The 18,557-nt window shown below is 58.5% G+C and overlaps 7 protein-coding genes across 7 annotated transcripts; 2 read left to right on the top strand and 5 right to left on the bottom strand.

The window, feature by feature from the left end:
* Positions 1–19: 19 nt before the first annotated feature.
* Positions 20–975, bottom strand: VDBG_05907 (conserved hypothetical protein; the record flags this gene model as incomplete). Its single annotated transcript, XM_003003419.1, has 2 exons — positions 20–799; positions 919–975. 2 exons carry the CDS (start codon positions 973–975, stop codon positions 20–22), a joined length of 837 nt encoding a protein of 278 aa, XP_003003465.1.
* Positions 976–1,549: 574 nt separating this feature from the next.
* On the bottom strand, positions 1,550–2,932 carry VDBG_05906 (conserved hypothetical protein; the record flags this gene model as incomplete). Its single annotated transcript, XM_003003418.1, has 4 exons — positions 1,550–1,754; positions 1,804–2,018; positions 2,191–2,751; positions 2,900–2,932. The coding sequence occupies 4 exons, from the start codon at positions 2,930–2,932 to the stop codon at positions 1,550–1,552; spliced, it is 1,014 nt and encodes a 337-aa protein (XP_003003464.1).
* A 1,451-nt stretch (positions 2,933–4,383) lies between these two features.
* Positions 4,384–5,443, top strand: VDBG_05905 (pre-mRNA branch site protein p14; the record flags this gene model as incomplete). Its single annotated transcript, XM_003003417.1, has 4 exons — positions 4,384–4,498; positions 4,739–4,795; positions 4,902–5,029; positions 5,268–5,443. The coding sequence occupies 4 exons, from the start codon at positions 4,458–4,460 to the stop codon at positions 5,441–5,443; spliced, it is 402 nt and encodes a 133-aa protein (XP_003003463.1).
* A 738-nt stretch (positions 5,444–6,181) lies between these two features.
* VDBG_05904 (conserved hypothetical protein) lies at positions 6,182–8,223 on the bottom strand (the record flags this gene model as incomplete). Its single annotated transcript, XM_003003416.1, has 2 exons — positions 6,182–7,566; positions 7,794–8,223. The coding sequence occupies 2 exons, from the start codon at positions 8,221–8,223 to the stop codon at positions 6,182–6,184; spliced, it is 1,815 nt and encodes a 604-aa protein (XP_003003462.1).
* Positions 8,224–9,387: 1,164 nt separating this feature from the next.
* On the bottom strand, positions 9,388–11,248 carry VDBG_05903 (ER-derived vesicles protein ERV29; the record flags this gene model as incomplete). The annotated part of the gene is made up of 4 exons (XM_003003415.1): positions 9,388–9,880; positions 9,954–10,447; positions 10,599–10,711; positions 10,801–11,248. 4 exons carry the CDS (start codon positions 10,932–10,934, stop codon positions 9,743–9,745), a joined length of 879 nt encoding a protein of 292 aa, XP_003003461.1.
* Positions 11,249–12,560: 1,312 nt separating this feature from the next.
* Positions 12,561–14,030, bottom strand: VDBG_05902 (conserved hypothetical protein; the record flags this gene model as incomplete). The annotated part of the gene is made up of 5 exons (XM_003003414.1): positions 12,561–12,714; positions 12,775–13,334; positions 13,550–13,668; positions 13,744–13,798; positions 13,854–14,030. 5 exons carry the CDS (start codon positions 14,028–14,030, stop codon positions 12,561–12,563), a joined length of 1,065 nt encoding a protein of 354 aa, XP_003003460.1.
* Positions 14,031–16,109: 2,079 nt separating this feature from the next.
* VDBG_05901 (splicing factor U2AF 65 kDa subunit) lies at positions 16,110–18,270 on the top strand (the record flags this gene model as incomplete). The annotated part of the gene is made up of 6 exons (XM_003003413.1): positions 16,110–16,134; positions 16,188–16,231; positions 16,290–17,426; positions 17,480–17,741; positions 17,800–18,011; positions 18,064–18,270. 6 exons carry the CDS (start codon positions 16,110–16,112, stop codon positions 18,088–18,090), a joined length of 1,707 nt encoding a protein of 568 aa, XP_003003459.1.
* Positions 18,271–18,557: the final 287 nt, after the last annotated feature.

Here is an 18,557-nt window from a genome sequence, read left to right as displayed (position 1 = left end):
CCGCAGCTCGACGGCAATCTTATCCTCCTTCCTTATGTCCGCACTCTCGCCTTCTCTGCACCTCACTCTCGACCAAGGCCCTCACGAGCCCCGTCGCCAGCTCCGTGCCTCGGCCGACAGCCTCCTCGCTCGCGTCACACGGCACGTGCAAGAAGACGACGCGCCTCTGCTCGCCCTTACGGTAGAGGTGCGCCAGACTCGACATGTAGATAAAGTCGCACAGATAGCGTCCCGCGTCCTCGGAAATGCGCAGGTCGGCGTCGTCCGGGCTCAGCCGTCGCCAGCGCCGCAGCACGTCGCGCACGTCGAGGTCCGTCTCGAGCTCGGGGGGTATGTCGGCCCAGACCCAGTCGGGCCCCTGCTCGCGCCGCCGGTCGTCGTCCTCGAGGCGCGTGCCGTCGACGTCGGGCATCGCGTAGCCGTCGCGGTGGCCCCGGCGCTCGATGCAGTAGAAGGGTCGGGGGCCCGCCATGCCGATGTGGATGCAGAGGTCGATGCGCGGCGGGTTGGAGGGGTGGGCGGCGGCGTCGCTGGGGTCATCACGTGGCGGTGCCGCCGAGGGGTCGCCGGGGGTGTCGTGAGGGAGCTGGTCCCAGAGAGTCGGCACGAGACCTCGGACGACTTGGTAGTTGACGCGGATGGCCTCGGGGTGGACGAGGATCCGGACGGGCGGCAGTGGTAGGGCCGGTGCCGTGGAGGGGTCGGCGCCGGCGGCGGGCACGGAGGTGGTTGGCAGGTGGGATGGTAGGCGGCGTGCGATCTCCCACGAAGGGTTGACGGGGTAGGCGGCTTTAAAAGGCTGTGGGCATACCGCTTGTCAGCCTGGCTGGTTCCAGTACGTCGGATGCAATCCTTCATGGATAGCGACAAGGGGAGAAGGATACTAGGGACAGGGGAGCAAGGGGAAGGCAAACGTACGCCGAAGCCGGTCACGAGGACCGTAAACTCGTCCTGCGAGTCAATCTGAGAGCCCATTGCGTCGGGAAATGAACGAGAACGGAACAGACAAACCAGGACAATGGCAGAGGAGAAAGACAAGGTGATCTATGACCCTTCACTAGACGCCCCGGACGGATGTTCCACACAACGCGTTGCAGTGCAGAAGCTGGGGATTGTACGTATATATCGTTGTGGAAGGAGCTCCCAGTACCTGGTGCTTGCCTTGCACCTGCCCCTCACTCAGTTCGCCTGGGTTGATGCGGGGAAGGACACAAGGAGCGAGCAGTCGATCGCCACTGCCCGCGCTAAGACGTGTGCTAGCCCTTCTGGGCCGCTACTTGAACCAGATCTGGCTGTGCTCAGATCCGCTATGCTCAGATCCAACTACTTGCTCTCCAAGCCGCACTCAACCGTCGTGGCCACCACTCATCAGTCCTCCTCGTTGATGAAAGGTACCTAGAAAATGGATATCACAGCTTCAGATGCCCGTCTCGATTTATCGAAACACCCAACTACCCCCTCAGGAAGGATGATGTACCACCGTGAGCAACCAGCTCAGCTATCGTCATGATCATACTCCACGAACAGCGTGGTTCCCTACCCCGAGCGCCTACGTCAAGTCTCTGGGACGATCCAAAATCCGCAAACCCCCCGCGTCATCATACTCGACACGGCTTTCGTTGACGGCTCGTTCCATTTCTGGTCGCAGGACCGTCTTCTCGCCCGTCGAAGGATCCCATTCCCAGCCCTCCTTCATGTACATCCACCGCAGACACGCCCGCAGCTCTTTATCATCCGGCCGCACTCTCATCCATCTGGTATACCGTCAGCGACTACTCTTTGCGATTGTCAGGAGGCACATACTCGGGCTGGAACTCGGGTGGCGCTCCGAGGCCGTTCCAGTCCCGGGCCCGGTCGAGCAGCACGTCTCGGCAGAAAATCCGCCAACTGTCGAGTGCATACTTTCCCTGCGTCATGTGGCCAATCTCCCATGCATCGCTTGTCTCTCTGTCGTTCGTCGGCGTCGTAGCATCGAGTGGCAGCTTCGCCAGGGACCTCCCGCCTGTCGTAGCCTCGCACTCCGATACAACCACACCAGGCTGGTGGCGGGGTCCTCGGGCCTAACCTGGGGTACCTGAGGGTCATGGAAGTGCGATTCATTGCGAGCCCGAGGTGGTGAATCATCTCTGTGATGGCTGTTGTAGCCCCGGACGCGGCGAGGCGCTCTGGCGTGGGAAACCGTTGTTTTACCTTGTAAAAGGCTGGTATCGCCAACGTGCCTGCCGTTTTGATCAGGAATGTGACGGCAATGAGGAGCCAAAAGGGGTCGTGCGAAAGTTTCTCCTGGATGAGACTGAAGCATGGCGCCGTCAGGGGTGGAAAGGGTATGGCGGAGACGGTGCCGGCCACAGGCCGCCTAGTCTTAGGTGATGGTTTGGGCGACTCTGGGCAGAAGAAGGGCGATTTCACGGGGCTCCTCAGCTTGAACGTCACGTCTGACGGGAGTTGATCTGCCACGCCTTGAGAAAAGATGGCGTCTGGTGGCAGCAGAGGCCGGACCAAGTGCCCGTCCGTGGTAAGCTCCTGCGGAGAGAGGTGCGTATTGTTAAGCGACAAAGCCGCAGGTGGTGCCAGAAAATTGGGGCCGACATCATTGAGAACGTCTTGTTGAACAATAGTTGACGGGTGGTGATGACTGTCATGTGTGGTGTTCTCGGGGGAGACTTGCCCCAGCTGTGCGCCCTGCCCAACAAGAGCTTCAAGGGTTCTTGACACTGGATCGACGTCTGCTTGGGAAACGGAGCCCTGCGCCTGATTGGGTATGTAGCTCTCAGCAGAGGATGCCCAATACGACGACTTGGTTTGTTTAGGCTTTACAGAGGCCTGTGGTGCATCTCTGCGAACAGGCTTCTTATGCTGGAGCTCCTCGCCAAAGGTGCATAATGATTCCGCGCAGCACTTGGATCAACCTATCCGTCTCTGCCCAAGCCATTATCGTCTTGCATCATGACTTGTTGATGCGTGACAGGGAGGATGACACATGGGTTAACCTCCTTCGGCGTCGAACAGCATCTATTGGCAACTGGGCTCCGTCGGGTCGCTGCAGCGTGCCGCCCGCAGGCAGTCCCAACCCGCTCGCAGGCTGTTTGGGCCTTCAGCGACAATGTTGATGAGATACCGATGGAAGCTGTTTGTGACGTGGTGTTGCTCATTACCAGCAGGGTCCAGTCACGCCAGCCAGAACTGCCTCTCTCTCTCTCTCTCTCTCTCTCTCAAGCTGGCGCGGAGGCGGGCGCCGGGCATGCCGTGCTTTTTCCAATGGCGTGAGCATGTATGCAGGTGAGAGTCGCAACAAGATGGTGCACGCGCCGTGCCGCCTGCAGATATCGTTCACGTGGTGGACGTTATAGTTCGATGGAGTAGCGGCGATTGGTGGTGATAGTTCGCTAGGGTGGGTTGGGTGAGCTTGAGGGCGTTGGGGCAAACAGGTTCTTGGATGCCTGAATTGGCGAAGGATGATCAAATTGGCTTGTTGACTGATAATTCGAGCAGATCGACGGGAATGCCAGCAGATTGGTGTCTGCAGATCCGGAGTCAGCTCCAAGCACGCGAATCACTTTGAACAATGCCGAGTCAATTCCATAGAGATGGGGGGAAACTCGTTGGCGCCATGTTTTGGCAACTTTATCACTCGGATGTGCTGGCCGGCCGTCTTGCATTCGCTTAGTACCTACAGTAGAAATCGCGGGGGAACCAAAAAGCAATGTGCCAATGCAAGATAGCCCTGTTTTCGCCTGAAGCTTGAGCGACTCCCTACATCTCAGGTACTATGACCAGGCGATTAACAGGTAGGCGTGTCTTCTCGCTGTGTCGGTATGCTTGCACGACGACCGACACACCGAGTAACGCTGGCGGTCAATTGGCGAGGCATGCCATTGTCACAATGATCACGTCACGTCGACGAAGCGGCCTCTGAATCATCCTCTGTTTGCGTCAGACTGTACCAGTTCATCTCCGGTAACGCGGCACGCAAAAGCTGGCGAGGCTCTCCACTGCTCCACTGGCCACTATCTCCAAGCAGATGCACCCAATGAAAAGACGAGGGTTGGCACCGGAAGGTCACGTGTGTGCATAGCCATCCCGTAGCCTTGGCGCTCGGTGAGGTGCTCGAGTGTGGGTGTACCTGTGGTGGGAGCCGAGTGGGGAGTCGCAGTTGCTGACTGGCAGACCGGGGCCACGGCGCACCCAACACCGCAGCACCAGGCAGAGAGAGAGAGAGAGAGAGAGAGAGAAGTGTCAAGGCGCACGGGGTCTCCCCCCCGGCGACCTGGCCTCGTCGCTTCCCCCCCCCCCCGTTCTTTATTACAACCTTCCATCCAGTCTTCCCAACTCCAACATCTCCTCAATCCCCCCCCAACCACAAACACCCAATCCCTTCCCCCCATCAGCCGAAGCGCGTCCATTACGCATTACCGAACCCGGTCATCCTCAATCGTAGTAGATTTCGAGGAACGGAGATGAGCAGCAATCGTGGTAAATTAGCACCAGAAGTGAACCGGTATGTCTTGATGCTCTTTTCTTTCCACTCGGACCTTTTCGTTCTCCGAGCCTGTCCACGTTCGCGACCTGGCGTTCGCGCCCTTCGGCTCCGATTCCCCCCCTCCCTTACCTTCGCTCTCCATTTGATACAACGACACATGGCTGACCAGTATCACAGAGCTCTGTTCGTAAAGAACTTGAGGTAGATTTTATCCCATCATCGATGACCACGCGACCCCGACCCTGACCCTTTGTGCAGCTACAACGTAACTCCCGAAGAGTTGTTCGACCTGTTCGGAAAATTCGGCCCAATCCGGTACGCCTATGAACCCCATCAACCACGACACATGACCATCTCGAAATCCATCCATGACCATCGTCAATCCACCACACGACATGATTGTGACTAACAATGACTACAGACAGGTTCGACAGGGCATTGCCAACAACACGAAGGGCACCGCATTCGTTGTCTATGAAGACGTCATGGATGCCAAGCAGGCTTGCGACAAGCTGAACGGTTTCAACTTCCAGAACCGTTACCTTGTCGGTACGTGTCTCCCTCGCCACCTGCAGCTCTCTCATCGAGGCCATCCTTTTGAGGATACATCGTTAACGTGACATGCCCTTAGTCCTGTACCACCAGCCAGAGAAGATGCTCAACCGCACGAAAGAGGACCTCGAGGCGCGCCGCGAGTCATTAGCTCAGCTCAAGAAGCAGCACGGTATCGATTGACAATCCGACGGGTCTGCTGCACGCCTCCAGACCGCCACCCATGCGTCTGCAGGCCCGTCTTCCATGTCTTCACCCAAGACTTCCACCGCCGCCGCCGCGGCCTCCCCTTCTTCCAAGACGGCCCACCGTCACGACAAGCTTGGCGTTGCCGGGCACGTACGCCGGGCCGTCGTCCGCTTCGCCGACGGAGGTCGATCCAACGCCCTCCAGCCACAGACATGTGCGTAAAAAGGAGACGGCGCCTGTAACAACACGCCGCCGGGGTCGGGTGGGGTGGCCTGCTCTGCCTGAGCAGGTCCGCCCTCCCGGCTTCCTTTCTCTCTGCTCGCACCTTTTATGTCTCGTGGTTTTCGGCTTCAGCGGCGCCGGAAGAAAACCTCGCTCACCTCTCTCATCGAGAGTTTCACGACCTGATACGAATATTTGGCGGTCATGACAGGGGCAACTCGGCGAATCCCTTACACCGGTTGATTCGGGCGCGCATCCTTTTTTTTATGAGACGGCCAAAGTCTCTTTCTCCTCGCGGGTTGTCTACCAATTTTACTATTGCTTCTCTGCTACTCTAGTAGTCACATACTCGATCGTTCGGTTTGCTTTGGGAAACGGGGAGGCAAGGCATGACGTACGCATGCACACATGCACTCGCACTGACGCCGACCTCGCCCTGTGGATTACCTTCCTTAGATTCTTCCTCCTCCCCCCTCCCTTTTTTCCGAGTCGCAGTCCGTTGACAGAATGCACGATTAGAGGTGTCCTCGCCTCGCATGTGTCTCGATGGACGCTGATGTATTTGATTGGACGTGATGCCACTGATGCATATGTGATGTGCTACTTTGTAAAAGATGTTCTGGGGTATCGCCAGTTGGGTTGCCATGGTCAACATGGGACTTTTCACCCGAAGGTTCTACCTCGTATCGTCACGTCATGGCCGTCCATCATGGTCGGTCTATGTCTAGATTACGCACATCATGTCCTGATGCTCTCCAACGTAGCAACAACCCACTCCATGACCTCGCCGACCTCGCTCGACGACATGTCCTCATGCACGGTCAGACATCTCTCGACGACGTCCCGGTACAGGCGCCCCGTCTTGGACGCGAGGCCCGGCACGAGGACGGGCAGCACGACCTTGTCGCGCCACCGCTCAGCCGAGTAGTGCGGCTTGTAGTAGGTGCTGAGGACCTTCCACCAGCCAATCTCGAGCAGCACGAGGCCGAGGCTGTAGATGTCGTGGCTCTTGCGGTAGGGTTGGCGGGGGCCGCCGTTGTCTCTCTCGTTGCTGCCGCCGCCGCCGCCGCCGCTGCCGTGGCTGCCGCTACCGAAGGAGGAGATGCGCGGGTCGCGGTAGAGGTTGACGATGCTGGGGTTGCGCGGGTTGACGGACATTTCGGGGTCGAGGTCTGGGCGGGAGGCGTCGAAGCCGACGAGGTGGGGGGCTTCGATGCAGGGGACCTGCGCTGCGGAGGACGCGGCGTCCTTCTGCGAGAAGGAGGAGGACGACGACGACGAGGACGACGAGGACGACGAGGGGGCGGCGGGGCGGATGAAGAGAATGTTGGCACTGCAGAGGGACTTGTGCAGCCAGTCGAGCGAGTGGAGGGACCAGAGGGCCACGGCGAGGGTGCGGGCGAGGTCGATGCGGGCCGTGAGGTCGGGGGTGCGGAGGGGCCCGGCGATGAGGGCGTGGAGGGAGGTGTGGGCGGGCGTCGCGGCGTCGGCGTCGGCGGGGGTGTCGGCCGGGGTGTCGGCGGGGGGTTCGGCGGCGAGGGAGGCCGTGTCGGAGGGCGCTGGCGAGGGGCAAGGCGGCAGCTTGTAGACGAGGCCGTAGCGCGGGTGGGCGGGCGCGTCGTCGACGTAGCCGACGCAGTCGGGCGTGTGCAGGTCCGGGTGGCGGGCCGAGGCGGAGCGCAGCATGCGGGCGAGGTCGTCCAGGCGGCGGAGGTGCAGGAAGCGCTCGTCCGGGTCCTCGCGGTCGTACTCAACCCACTCGACGAGGACGGGGCCGTGGGCGCTGTGGCGGCCGGCGACGCGCGGGTCGTGGCCGGGCGTCGACCTGGGCGGGCCGCCGCCGTGGGTCGAGGGGTTCGCGTCCAGCGTCAGGTCGGCGCGGGCGACGCGGAAGGCAAAGGTCGGGCGGAACTGGGCCTGGGGCGTGAGGTCGAGGTTGATACGCAGCTTCTTGAGGGCGGCCGAGGCGCGGAGCTGCGGGTACGAATCCTCGGCCGAGGAGGCGAGGAGGGCGAGCTCGGCCACGTCGCGCTGGGGGTGGTCGAGGAGCGAGTGGCGCCACGCGCGGTGGAGGGATGGCAGGCGAGACGGCGGGAAGAGCTGGTCGAGGCCATCGTTGAAGTCTGCTCGCGTCAGTGGCCTGCGAGGACGCACGTGCGGGCAAGGGGTGAGGACCAAGGGGTGAGGACCAAGGGGTGAGGACCAAGGACGAAGGGGCCAAGATGTACCTTTGAGGTCCCGGAGGAGGGCAGTGAACTTTTCCTTGTCTGCAGATAGCCTCATCAGCCCCATGAACCATCGTGTCCGGCCGTGGACAGAGTCGAACCCCAGACGAGGAACACAAACGCACCAGCAATGACCCATTTGGCCCGCAGCGTCAACTCCTTCCGCCACCCCCTCTCCCTGCCGCCGTCGCGCTCGCGCGCCTCCTTCGCCCCCTTGGCCTGGCCGTTCTGGGCCGCGGCCTCCTCGACGATGCCGTAGCGATCCCGCAGCTTGACAAAGTCCGTCACCGTCGCGTGCAGCTCCTCCATGATGCGCCCCGCCAGCGCCGCCATCTGCGGCGTGCTCTCGCGCTCGAGCCGGCCCTCGGCGACCCCCCACTCGCGGCCCCAGACGACGAGCCGCATCTCCTCGATGCGCACCTTGCACACGAGCCGCGCGCTGTCCTGGTCGAGCCGCGCCGCCGTCGTGAAGTACCCGTACGCCCGCACGCAGCCGTCGAAGAGCTGGCCGAGGAACCCGATGACGCCGAGCGCCGTCGCCGCCGCCTCCGCCATGAGCTGATGCGCGGGTCTGTTCCCTGTGGCCTGGATCACAGTACACAGTTTCCCCTGCCTAGGGACCTTGGAACGAGCCAAGTGGTGGAACTGCAGGGGGCGTGAGCGTGGGCGCTTGACGTTTTGGATTTCTACCTACAATACGGTGGCCCTGAAGAAGTGAGCTATGGACAGTGGTCTCCTGATACCTGAGAGCCTCAGACTAGTGTCAAGACCACATGCAAACCGGAATACTCCCCCTCCCAACGTCGTGTGCCCCTGAACAATGCGGTACATGATCGTGGGACGTTCGAGGGCATCGGCGGTGCTGACATAATCAGATCGCCAAAGTGGGGTCAAGGCTTTCTTTCCTCGGTGAGGTGCGCCATGCCCTGTTCCTGTTCAGTCTGTAACTTGACGACAGCGTCCCCAGCTTGGCCTGCTCTCGTGCGGCATGCTCACGCCAACGAGAGCCACGTTTCTCTGCGATGGGTCAACGCTGTTTTGCGCTTGCTGTACGTCTGCCTCGAATCATGCACTGCGGTCTCGATCCGAGCAAGTGGCTTGCAAACGACAAATGGCACATCTAAGACCCATACACTACAAGCAGCATCTGTACGGGGGGGGGGTTGGCTACGTCTGTCAAGGTAGACAGACAATCACCGAGGCTCTACGTACCCGAGCATGACGCCTGCTATTTTCTTGCAAACCCGCTGGCCAAGTCAAGTCAAGAAATTCGGTTCCTCGTCTTGAAATCCCAGCACTCGAACGCATGCGAGACGAAGGAAACGAACATGCTTTCCTTTTTTCTGCAAGGGAGGTTGTCGAGTGACAGCACGGCCCAGAGCAATGTCCGGTGCGGAAACAAAGTGGGCGCGACCGTCGTCAAGGTCTCGGGCCGAACATTGGTGCTGCTGCCCTTATGCGAGATGGCTCTGGAACAGGCGCGGGCGAGGCGGGGCCGGCGGGGGAAAAAAAAAAGCATGGTTCGGAGAGCATGGGGTGCAAGAGAGAGAACACGCTCCCTCATGCGCTGCGCAACATTGGCTTGACACCCAGAGGCTCGCGCGGCCCTTTGTGCGCCAGCGGCTTTCCCACCTTCAACGTGCTTGAACAGCGACAGACCCCGAACATCGTCCTCATACCCACGCATCGACCCGTGCATCATGACCTCGCCGTGCAACTGAAAGATGACTGTGTGATTCATTTTTTTTTTCGCCTGAATCTAAAACCCGAAGCCCCGCCGTGCTCTGACTGATGACTCCTTTCCCGACAACATCATTCATATATGACCAACTGATGCATGGCCCTCGTGATTTCCCTGCTGTCCGTGGCGCCGTGGCGGCCGCGCAGCTTTTTCCATATATGGCGGCCCCCCTCCGCTGAGATCCCCTCTTCTTCGTGCCGAGGCGCTCGCGTCTCCCACCGCGTGGGCAAGTTGAAGTCCTCTAGCACGTTTTCCCCCTCTTCCATCTTCGCGACGCGCGCCCACATGGCGTGGGGACCCGGGGACCCGTCCGAGACGGGAGAGTATTCGTACTTAGTACACCTTCTTCTTCTCGTCAATGCTGAACTGGCCGGGGCCGCTGTTGACGAGGAGGAGGAGACCGCCGACGATGGAGAGAATCTGGAAGAAGTCGTACTTGGCGAAATCCTTGTGGGGGTGGTGCTCGTGGAGCTGCCATCTCGTCAGTACATGCACCCAAGAAAAGAAAAGAAAAGAAAAGAAAATCAAAGTAGGGACCGCGTACCGTCCAGAAGTTGTTCACAAAGAGGTTGAACACGCTGAGAATGACAACGAGCAGCGTGGCGCTGAACTTGGCCTTGAAACCGACGACGACCATGACGGACGCAATGGCGCCGATGATGGAGACAATGATGCGGCCAAAGGTCCAGGTGCCGCTGAAGACGAAGCCGACGAACAGGAAGATGAGCAGCACGCGGCCGGCGAGCTGGAAATACATTTTGCGGTCCTTCTCGTCGAGCTCGGGAATGCCGGCAAACGCCTTGGACTTGCGGACCCACGAGTCCGACATGACCATGAGGAGGCCGCCAATGACCGACAGGTTGCGCAGGAAGAAGTTGAGGTCAAAAATGAGACCGTAGCCGAGGGCCTGCGTGACGACGACACCCATGAGGCCAAACACGGCGTAGTCGGAGTGCTTGCGGATGATGACGAGCACGGAACACGCGATCATGGCGACGACGTTTGTGAGAAGGAAAAGATGCGTGATGCCCGACGGAACTAAGGGGCAGTGTCAGCGAAGAGGCCGGGCAGAGAGAGAGAGAGAGAGAGAGAGAGAGAGAGAGAGAGAGAGAGAGAGAGAGAGAGAGAGAGAGAGAGAGAGAGGCACGGCGCGCCCACCGCTTGAGGACTTGGAGAGGGCACAACATACTGTGTCGGTAGTCGTTGAGGTAAAGAAGCTGATCGCTCCACTGGGTGACGATGCGCAGAGCATCTTCGAGGAAGGTGACGACGATCAAGAATCGGCCAATTGCGGGCAGGTATCTGACAGAGAGACATCACAGTCAGTTTGCCTGCATTCCAGGGGGAGGCACGGAGGAAGAAGAAGAAGAAGAGGGAGAAGAAGTACTCACGGCCTGATCGGCTCGCTGACGCTGTCAAGAAGATCCTCAATCTTGCTGGTCTGTTGACGGATCACGTCCAGAGGGCTCGAATCACTCGAGTCCTGGCTGCTGGGACCACCGAAAGACGGCTGGCCGACGCCCATGCCGTACGAAGCCCTCTCTGCTGAGCCATGATGAGCAGCGCGGGAGGGTGAGATGTGTGATTGTTGGTGGAAGGAGAGGGCGTGTCGCTGCGCGGAAGAAGAAGAAGAAGAAGAGCTCGAGGACGGTATAGCCCTAGCCAGCAAGGGACAACAAGGTTGTTTGGTTGCACACGAATGTCGAGCTTTCGAATTGAGGAGAGGACGGTCACCAGAAATGGGACCAGGTCGCGAGGCCGAAGCTGAAGAGCTGGGGAAGAATTGGCCGTGGTTCTGTTCGACAGATGGGCGAAAGGGGGAAAATGTGGGTGGGAAGAGGATATGTTGTCCTGAAGCAGGTGATGCTCTCCTTAAGAAGAGGAGTGGAGGCGATTCACTGTGTTGAGCTTCCTGTCGGAGACAACCTAAGGGGACAAGCAATGGAGCAATGGGGCAATTGGGGAGAGGGGGGGGGGAGGCGCAGAAGGCCGAAGTAGAGTTCACTGCTTCCAAGGTGTAGAGGAACCTCGCAGGGTGGATGACCTCAGACAATCCAATCCCATGGCGCGGAATCGTTTAGGTGTCCTTTTTTAGAGCCACGAGCAAAAAGCAGGTGCTCGTGCAGGTACCTAACGCGACGCAGCGCAAGTGCCTTAGCAGGTAGGTACCTGCTACGGAAGCTACAGCACCCAGATGTGGTGCAGCTCGAGCACGAGGGGTGTGGCTGGGCGGGGCCGCCAGCTGCCGTTCTCCTGTGCTCCAGCGCTCCACCGCCAGGCGTCTTGGCGCTATCCCCTCCGTACCTTACCTAGATACCTTAGGTAGGTAGCCAGCTACCTAGGCACCTACCTACATTTGTACCTACCAGACGCGCTCTCGCCATGTCTCTCCCTCTCACTGAAGACCTCCACTCACCCGCGGCGGCACTGATCACGTATGCCGTCGTGAGCAGCCTCCTGCCTTTTCTGGCTACGAACGTTCCCCTCTTCCGACCTTATCTGCGAGCGGCAGTTGCTGCTATGGATGATGCGACCACGAGCTGATGGGACATTCGATGGGTGCGCGATTGCGTCCCTCCCATCGTCATGTGGTCCACATTCCTTGCGAGTGTGCAACCCGCCTTCGATCAAAGAAGCTTTTCACTGCACTAAGAGCATCGTCTGTCCATTTCAGGGCCTGAATGGTTGCTAGCTCTTGGCGTTGGGACCACGTCCGCTTTTCTTTGATCACCAGTCAGTAAAATCTTGACACTCGGAACGATTCTCAAGCTGTGCAGGCATGGCAGACGTTCGATCCTCAGAAACGATCACCAGTCGCATGTCAACAGCGTCTGGAAACAAAAATCTGCTTGGTCGAAACAATCTTCCCGGTTGACAATGTACAGTGAATCTAAATGTTGTGATGGCCATCCTCTATATTTCCAGAGGTGTAGCACGCCCCGTCAACCCATGTTGCTGCCCTCAGGGCCTTGTTCCCCCAATTTGATGAAGAATCCAAACAAACCCCCTTACCGTCATGGTCGATGCCAAAAATAGAGGGTGCGGGGGTTACCGAAAAGAAGTTCAAAGCATGCTTTACAAATAACCAAGCGCCCCTCCAGTTGCCAGCCCGAGTCCAGTGCTGCCGAGCAAGTCCAATCTATGCAAATCCTCAGATGGGCTTGTTAGGGTACGAGGGTGGCGCGCTCGTCGGGTTTCCTGGTGTCGGCAGCTCCACGGGGGCTTGGCTCGGAGGCTGGTTGAAGCTGGGTGAGTATACCATGCCGGGCGGCGGTGAACCCTGTTGGCTCATACGCGGGTCAGACCTAGCGAGAGAGTCAGCTCATCTGTCCATCACCACTTTCAACGCTCGTTGAGCTGCTTACATATACGAGGCGTGCGGGTTCTCCATGCCGTGCCCACCATAGCCATAGCCATGCGCCGGCTGTGAGCCCACGGTGGCGGGACTGTTTGACATCATGGCCGGCGGGCTGTGCTGGTCTCGATAGGGTTCAGACGACGGCGGTTGCGTGCTCCATTGCGCCGCGCTCCAACGGCTGTCGGATCCTGGGCTCTTTGGTGTTGTCATGAAGTTGGCCTCACTGACAGGCGGTGGGGGCGCTTGATAAGTGTCTCGTCGTTGCGCCTTGTCGAGGCCGCCGCGCCTGCCGCAGAACAAATGAGTGCGCGCCAATGATGAGCACGGCGACGCGCCGATGACTATGCCTGCAATGGCGCCAGCGCTGAGATCCGAGCCTCCTCCACCCGAACCGGAGCCTTCGTTGGAGCCAGATGCTCCGCCAGAATCATTGCCGTTGGGTGATGGTGTGCCCGATGTGCCCGGCGGGCTTGAATCATCTTCACCGGGGAACGGTTCGCCAGGGAGGATTTGGTACGTCAACCCCTCGAGTGCGTCTTGCTGTCCTTCCAGCGTGAACGTTGAGTTCTTTTGTCTCGTCAGCAACGAAGGGTCAAGTTTCACCACGATGAAGCCACTTACAGGATTGATCACCCCGATCATGTGCTTCTGGTAACAAGATCCAGGTGCACCACAGTAGTAGAATATGGGTTCCGTATCATTGATTTTGACCTGGTACCGTGGGGGCTGTATAACGAGGTCAGAATAATGCTGCAATACTTCTTGATGATACATGGACTTACATCATTGGTGATGGCAGCGACAGGCTTAGGGCCACTGTAAAACCCTTGTCTGCCGATATCGATGTATTCATACGGCGTGCAAGGGTAGCCATACTCTGCTCGGATGACTGAGTGGTTTGCTGGATAGAAGATCCATTCTGGGGCTGGGCATCAGCCTGGAAGACGCAACGACGAGTAGTACAAGTTAAACCCACCGATCGTGTCACCAATCTCTGCTGTCACCTCGTCTTCTGTGAACCGATGGCCAGACTAGAGACACGAGTTAGTGGCAGTCTATGAGCATGATCTGTGCCCATGCACTTACAGCGCCGACGGCAATGGTGATGGTCTGAGGGTCTCTGCTAGAGGAAGAGGTCGCCACGCTCCGGCTCGGTGCCCTCGTCGTAGCAGGTGAGGATTCTGTGGTAGAAGCGCTGATTGTCTCTTCCGCTTCAGAGTCCGACTGTGCGTGAACACCAAGCGTAAGGATGGCCCAGGCCATCAGTGGTGACACCAACATATTGACTGCTCTCATAGTGCTCAATGTGAAACGACGCGTGCAGTATCAACTGAGAGGTGTAGAAGAGGAAAGGATGGAGAAGACGGAGGCGGCCAACGGGGGATGGTAGCAAATCATAAGAACAAGCACCCTCCAATCCTACATGGCCACTGGGAGGGGAAGCCATGAAGGGGACCCAAGAGGAGCCGAGGGGGGTGTCAGGAACTGGTTGGGGGCGGAGGCGGTGCCACCAGCGATGGCTGTACCTCACGGCTGGGTAAACTCAAGGGCCAGCCTGGCGCAGGATGGATGGGATCACATCCTGGGCGACGGCCCCCGGAAGAAAGAAACTGAAGCCAACGCATCCTAGTGAAGCCATGTCCTCGCCCTAACAGAGGGTCCATACTCGACGCCTTTGTCCCCCCAACCAGCGATGTATCATTAAGCCTAGATCTGGACGTTCGCCCACACAACGGGTACGATGCTAATCGGACGGGTCTTCCGCGAAGGACGTACAATGAAGATCTTGGACCAAAGCATATGCTGAGGGCTTGGCGGGCTAGGATCAAGCTGACATGCAGGAGGGTGGTGGGCATATGCAGCCTCACCGCAGCGCTCATAATTGTACCGTCGCTGCTCGACTGTGGTGCAGGATACGAGTATGTATACCTCGGCCAGGCATTGCCGTTGTAAGACAGTGACGGTCGAAGAGACAAGTTATCAGCCTTTGTTTTGATCAGCAAGTTGCCTCGCGACTTGCGTCGGCAATGCGCTGAACATCGTCGTGGGCGACACAGTCATTCGAGGTTGGCGGGTGGCACAACCACTGCGATTGCTCTTTCGAAATCCGTCCACCCACGCGCGAGCTCGGCAGCGGGGTCTGCATGGAGAGAGCCTTCGAATGCACCCTCCTCGCGCCATGCCTGCCAGCTTCCTGTATGTGCCAACACCCAGAAGATCGGGCCATGGACGAAGAGAGTGCGTGGTCCGCGGCCGGGCGGCCGATCTGCGCATGGGGGCTAAAATGAACAATAAGCTCCCGCTGGAGTCCTAGGAGGTGAGGTCGGCCGCCGTGGTGCGCTAACCTGGAACAGGCTGGTCAAAGTCATTCGACCGACGGCTGAAGTGGAGCTTCCCGTTGGTGACAACAAGAAGTGTGGTGACAGGTGGCGGCCAGTCCGACCATCCCTTGCGTCGAGATGGTGTGAAGGGCTATGTTGAGAAGACCGGCAGAGGCCCCCAGCCTGCATTCGATGTGGCTTGGAGACCGGTGTCGCCGCTGGCCTGACCTCTCAGAGGACCAAGTTGCTTCCTTGACCGCATGTGCCGTAAGCTGACGATGGCGAGGGGCCGAGCTAACATCGTCGGCCCTGGCAGGTCCTGGGCGGGAGGAGGTGGTCCTCTCAACCGCGAGGCGTTCTTCGGCACGGCAGCCCAATGGTCACTAGAGTTCGGTACGCCAGATAATCTTTCTCGAATCGCCTCGATGCCGTATTCTGAGGCGCTTCCTTGGCGACGGATCACTTTAGCTTGGTATCGCTCATCGACACTCGACGGCTCAACACCATCGTCACATGAAAGGAGACGCGTTCAGCTGCTTTTGGTAGATGTAAGAGACATTAAGACCAAGAGCGACCGGCGTATATTCGATGGAGTCAAACCCTGAGGATCCTTTCGTGGCTGGCATCATGTCATGCTCTTGTCATGACTTTAGCCCTCGTGGCTCCAGTGGAAAACCATGCTGGTGTCTCCGAAGGGAAGAAGGGGCAGAGGGGGATTGTAACTCTGGGGATTGACGTCGCTTAGTCATCCAAACGAGGACTTGATAAGATAAGCCAGGAACGCTCAAAGCTCGCTGTTGCAAATTGAGAGCAACTGGCCAATGAGCAGACGGCTGTCTGTGCTCCAGCCTCGCTGCCTTGCAATTCAGACAAGCCCAGCCGAGAGCCTCAGTCAACTTCCAACCATCTTGCTCCAGAAAGCAAATCGCTGATTCGCCGCGTGCATTACCTACGCGCAGCCATTGATCAGCGCTCTTTCCTTGTCATCGTTGTTGAGGCTCTTTGACCGACGACCGTCAGCATGAACGGCGACGGCTACTCTCGAGGTTTGTTGTCTGTGGCCCTTTTGGCAAACTTGCCCTTAACAGTATTTACACAGACGAGCGACGAGGCGGAGGTGGAGGCGGAGGTCGCGACTACCAGGTATGCTACTCCCTTCACAATTGAAACTCCGCATTTTCACTAACATAACACTTACCAGCGCGGACATCGCGACGACCGGCGCGATCGAGAACGCGGCGGAGAACGCGGCGGAGAACGCGGAGGAGAACGCGGCCAGGAGCGCAGCCACCGAGACCGTCGCCGATCCCGCTCGCCCTACGAACGAGGCTCGAGACGACAGGAAAACGACGATAGTTACGCCGCCAGCCGAAGCCACAGGGAACGCGAGCGTGAAGACAGATACTCTGGAAGAGACAGGCGCGCCGAGCGGGATTGGGACCGTGATCGCGGTTCATCCCGGCGCGATGCCAGGAGAGATGACGATGATCGCGGCGCGCGGAGGGGAGGCGACAGAGACCAATTCGACGATCGCAGGCGCGGCGGCCGCGACAGAAATGAAGAATTCGCCCGGCGTGAGCAGCGTCCCCGGAGCGCTAGCCCGCCCCCCAAAAAGCGCGAGCCGACCCCCGATCTAACCGACATCGTGTCGGTGCTGGATCGCAAGCGTCGCCTCACCCAGTGGGATATCAAGCCCCCTGGCTACGAGAACGTCACGGCCGAACAGGCAAAGCTGTCCGGCATGTTCCCTCTGCCCGGTGCCCCGCGTCAACAGCCCATGGACCCTACCAAGCTCCAAGCTTTCATGAACCAGCCCGGCACCGTTAACAGCGCGTCCCTGAAGCCCAGCAACTCCCGCCAGGCGAAGCGGCTGCTCGTCAGCAAGCTCCCCTCTTCGGCGACCGAGGAGAGCGTGGCCAGCTTCTTCAACTTGCAGCTCAATGGCTTGAATGTCATTGAGAGCACCGACCCTTGCGTTTCCTGCCAGTTGTCAAATGACAAGTCCTTCTGCGTGGTCGAGTTCCGCAACGCCTCCGAGGCAACGGTGGCTTTGGCATTGGATGGCATCTCGATGGAGGCTGATTCTGGTACCGACGGCGCTGCTGGGCGTGGAATGGAGATTCGCAGGCCCAAGGATTACATTGTCCCTGCTGTCACGGAGGAGCTGCCCTACGAGCCTGGTGTCGTTTCCAGCAATGTTGTCGACACGCCGAACAAGCTCAGCATCACTGGTTTCCCGCCTTACCTGACGGAAGAGCAGGTTACAGAACTCCTGACATCGTTCGGAGAGCTCAAGGCTTTCGTGCTTGTCCGCGATCGACACACAGATGAGTCTCGGGTAGGTTGAGGGATCTCTTGCAAAAGACACAGTTTGACTAACGATTCTCTTAGGGCTTTGTATTCTGCGAGTATGTCGATAGCGCTGCCAATGATGTTGCTATCCAGGGCTTGTCCGGAATGGACCTCGGAAACAGCAAGCTCAAGATCCAGAAGGCCAGTATCGGCGTTACGCAGGTTGCAGGCGTTGAGATGGGCGTGGCCGCCATGTCCATGCTGGCTGGCACCACGGCGACCGACTCCGAAGAAAGCCGGGTATTGCAGCTTCTCAACATGGTCACGGCCGACGAGCTGATGGACAATGAGGACTATGAGGGTATGTGGCTCTGCAGTATTTGGTTCTGTGAAATATTCGCTAACCTTTCCACCCCCAGAAATCGTGGAAGATGTGCAGGAAGAGTGCGCCAAATATGGCACCGTTCTAGAGGTCAAGGTACCCCGCCCCGTCGGCGGCAGCAGGCAATCAGCCGGAGTTGGCAAGATCTTCGTCAAATACGAGACCAAGGAGGCGACGAAAAAGGCCCTCCAGTCTTTGGCGGGCAGGAAATTTGCGGATAGGACTGTCGTCACCACATATTTCCCAGAGGTATGATCTTTGCGATGCTCGGACTTACGTCTAGAGACTAACATTTGTATAGGAGAACTTTGACGTGAATGCTTGGTAGGGTGCATCAGACAGTGCCCCTACGAACTGGTTTAACGGGCAATGGAAAGGAACATGAAGTGTGTCACAAAAAGGGTCCAGAGTCGATCCACGGGAAAGTTAGCGGATGGGCCATTCAGAGATTGAGTTCAAACGTTTGCCACAAGACCCAGAGCCCATGTATCATAGTGTCATGAGTAAAAACATTCTGCGACAGAAATGCCATGTCAAGCGGCTGTGAAGGGGTGAGATGTGATCAGGACATAGATGACACTGAACATTCGATGTGTAGTTAAGAGACTCTCCAAGTCGTGTCACTTGATGTCTGGGAACATATTTTTGGTAGAGAAACGTGTTAGGCACAAGGGATCAAGGAGACCGAATTCACATATTTGTGACTTCCATGTGACGCGGGAATCAGTTGGACTAAGTGGTCATTGTATTAAGCTACATACGCATCCCATAGGTTCAGATGCTGAAAGAGTAAGG

The sequence above is a fragment of the Verticillium alfalfae genome, genomic scaffold, assembly GCF_000150825.1.
Source record: "Verticillium alfalfae VaMs.102 supercont1.7 genomic scaffold, whole genome shotgun sequence".
Taxonomy (NCBI): Eukaryota; Fungi; Ascomycota; class Sordariomycetes; order Glomerellales; family Plectosphaerellaceae; genus Verticillium; species Verticillium alfalfae.
This window is presented reverse-complemented; position numbering and strand designations above follow the sequence as displayed.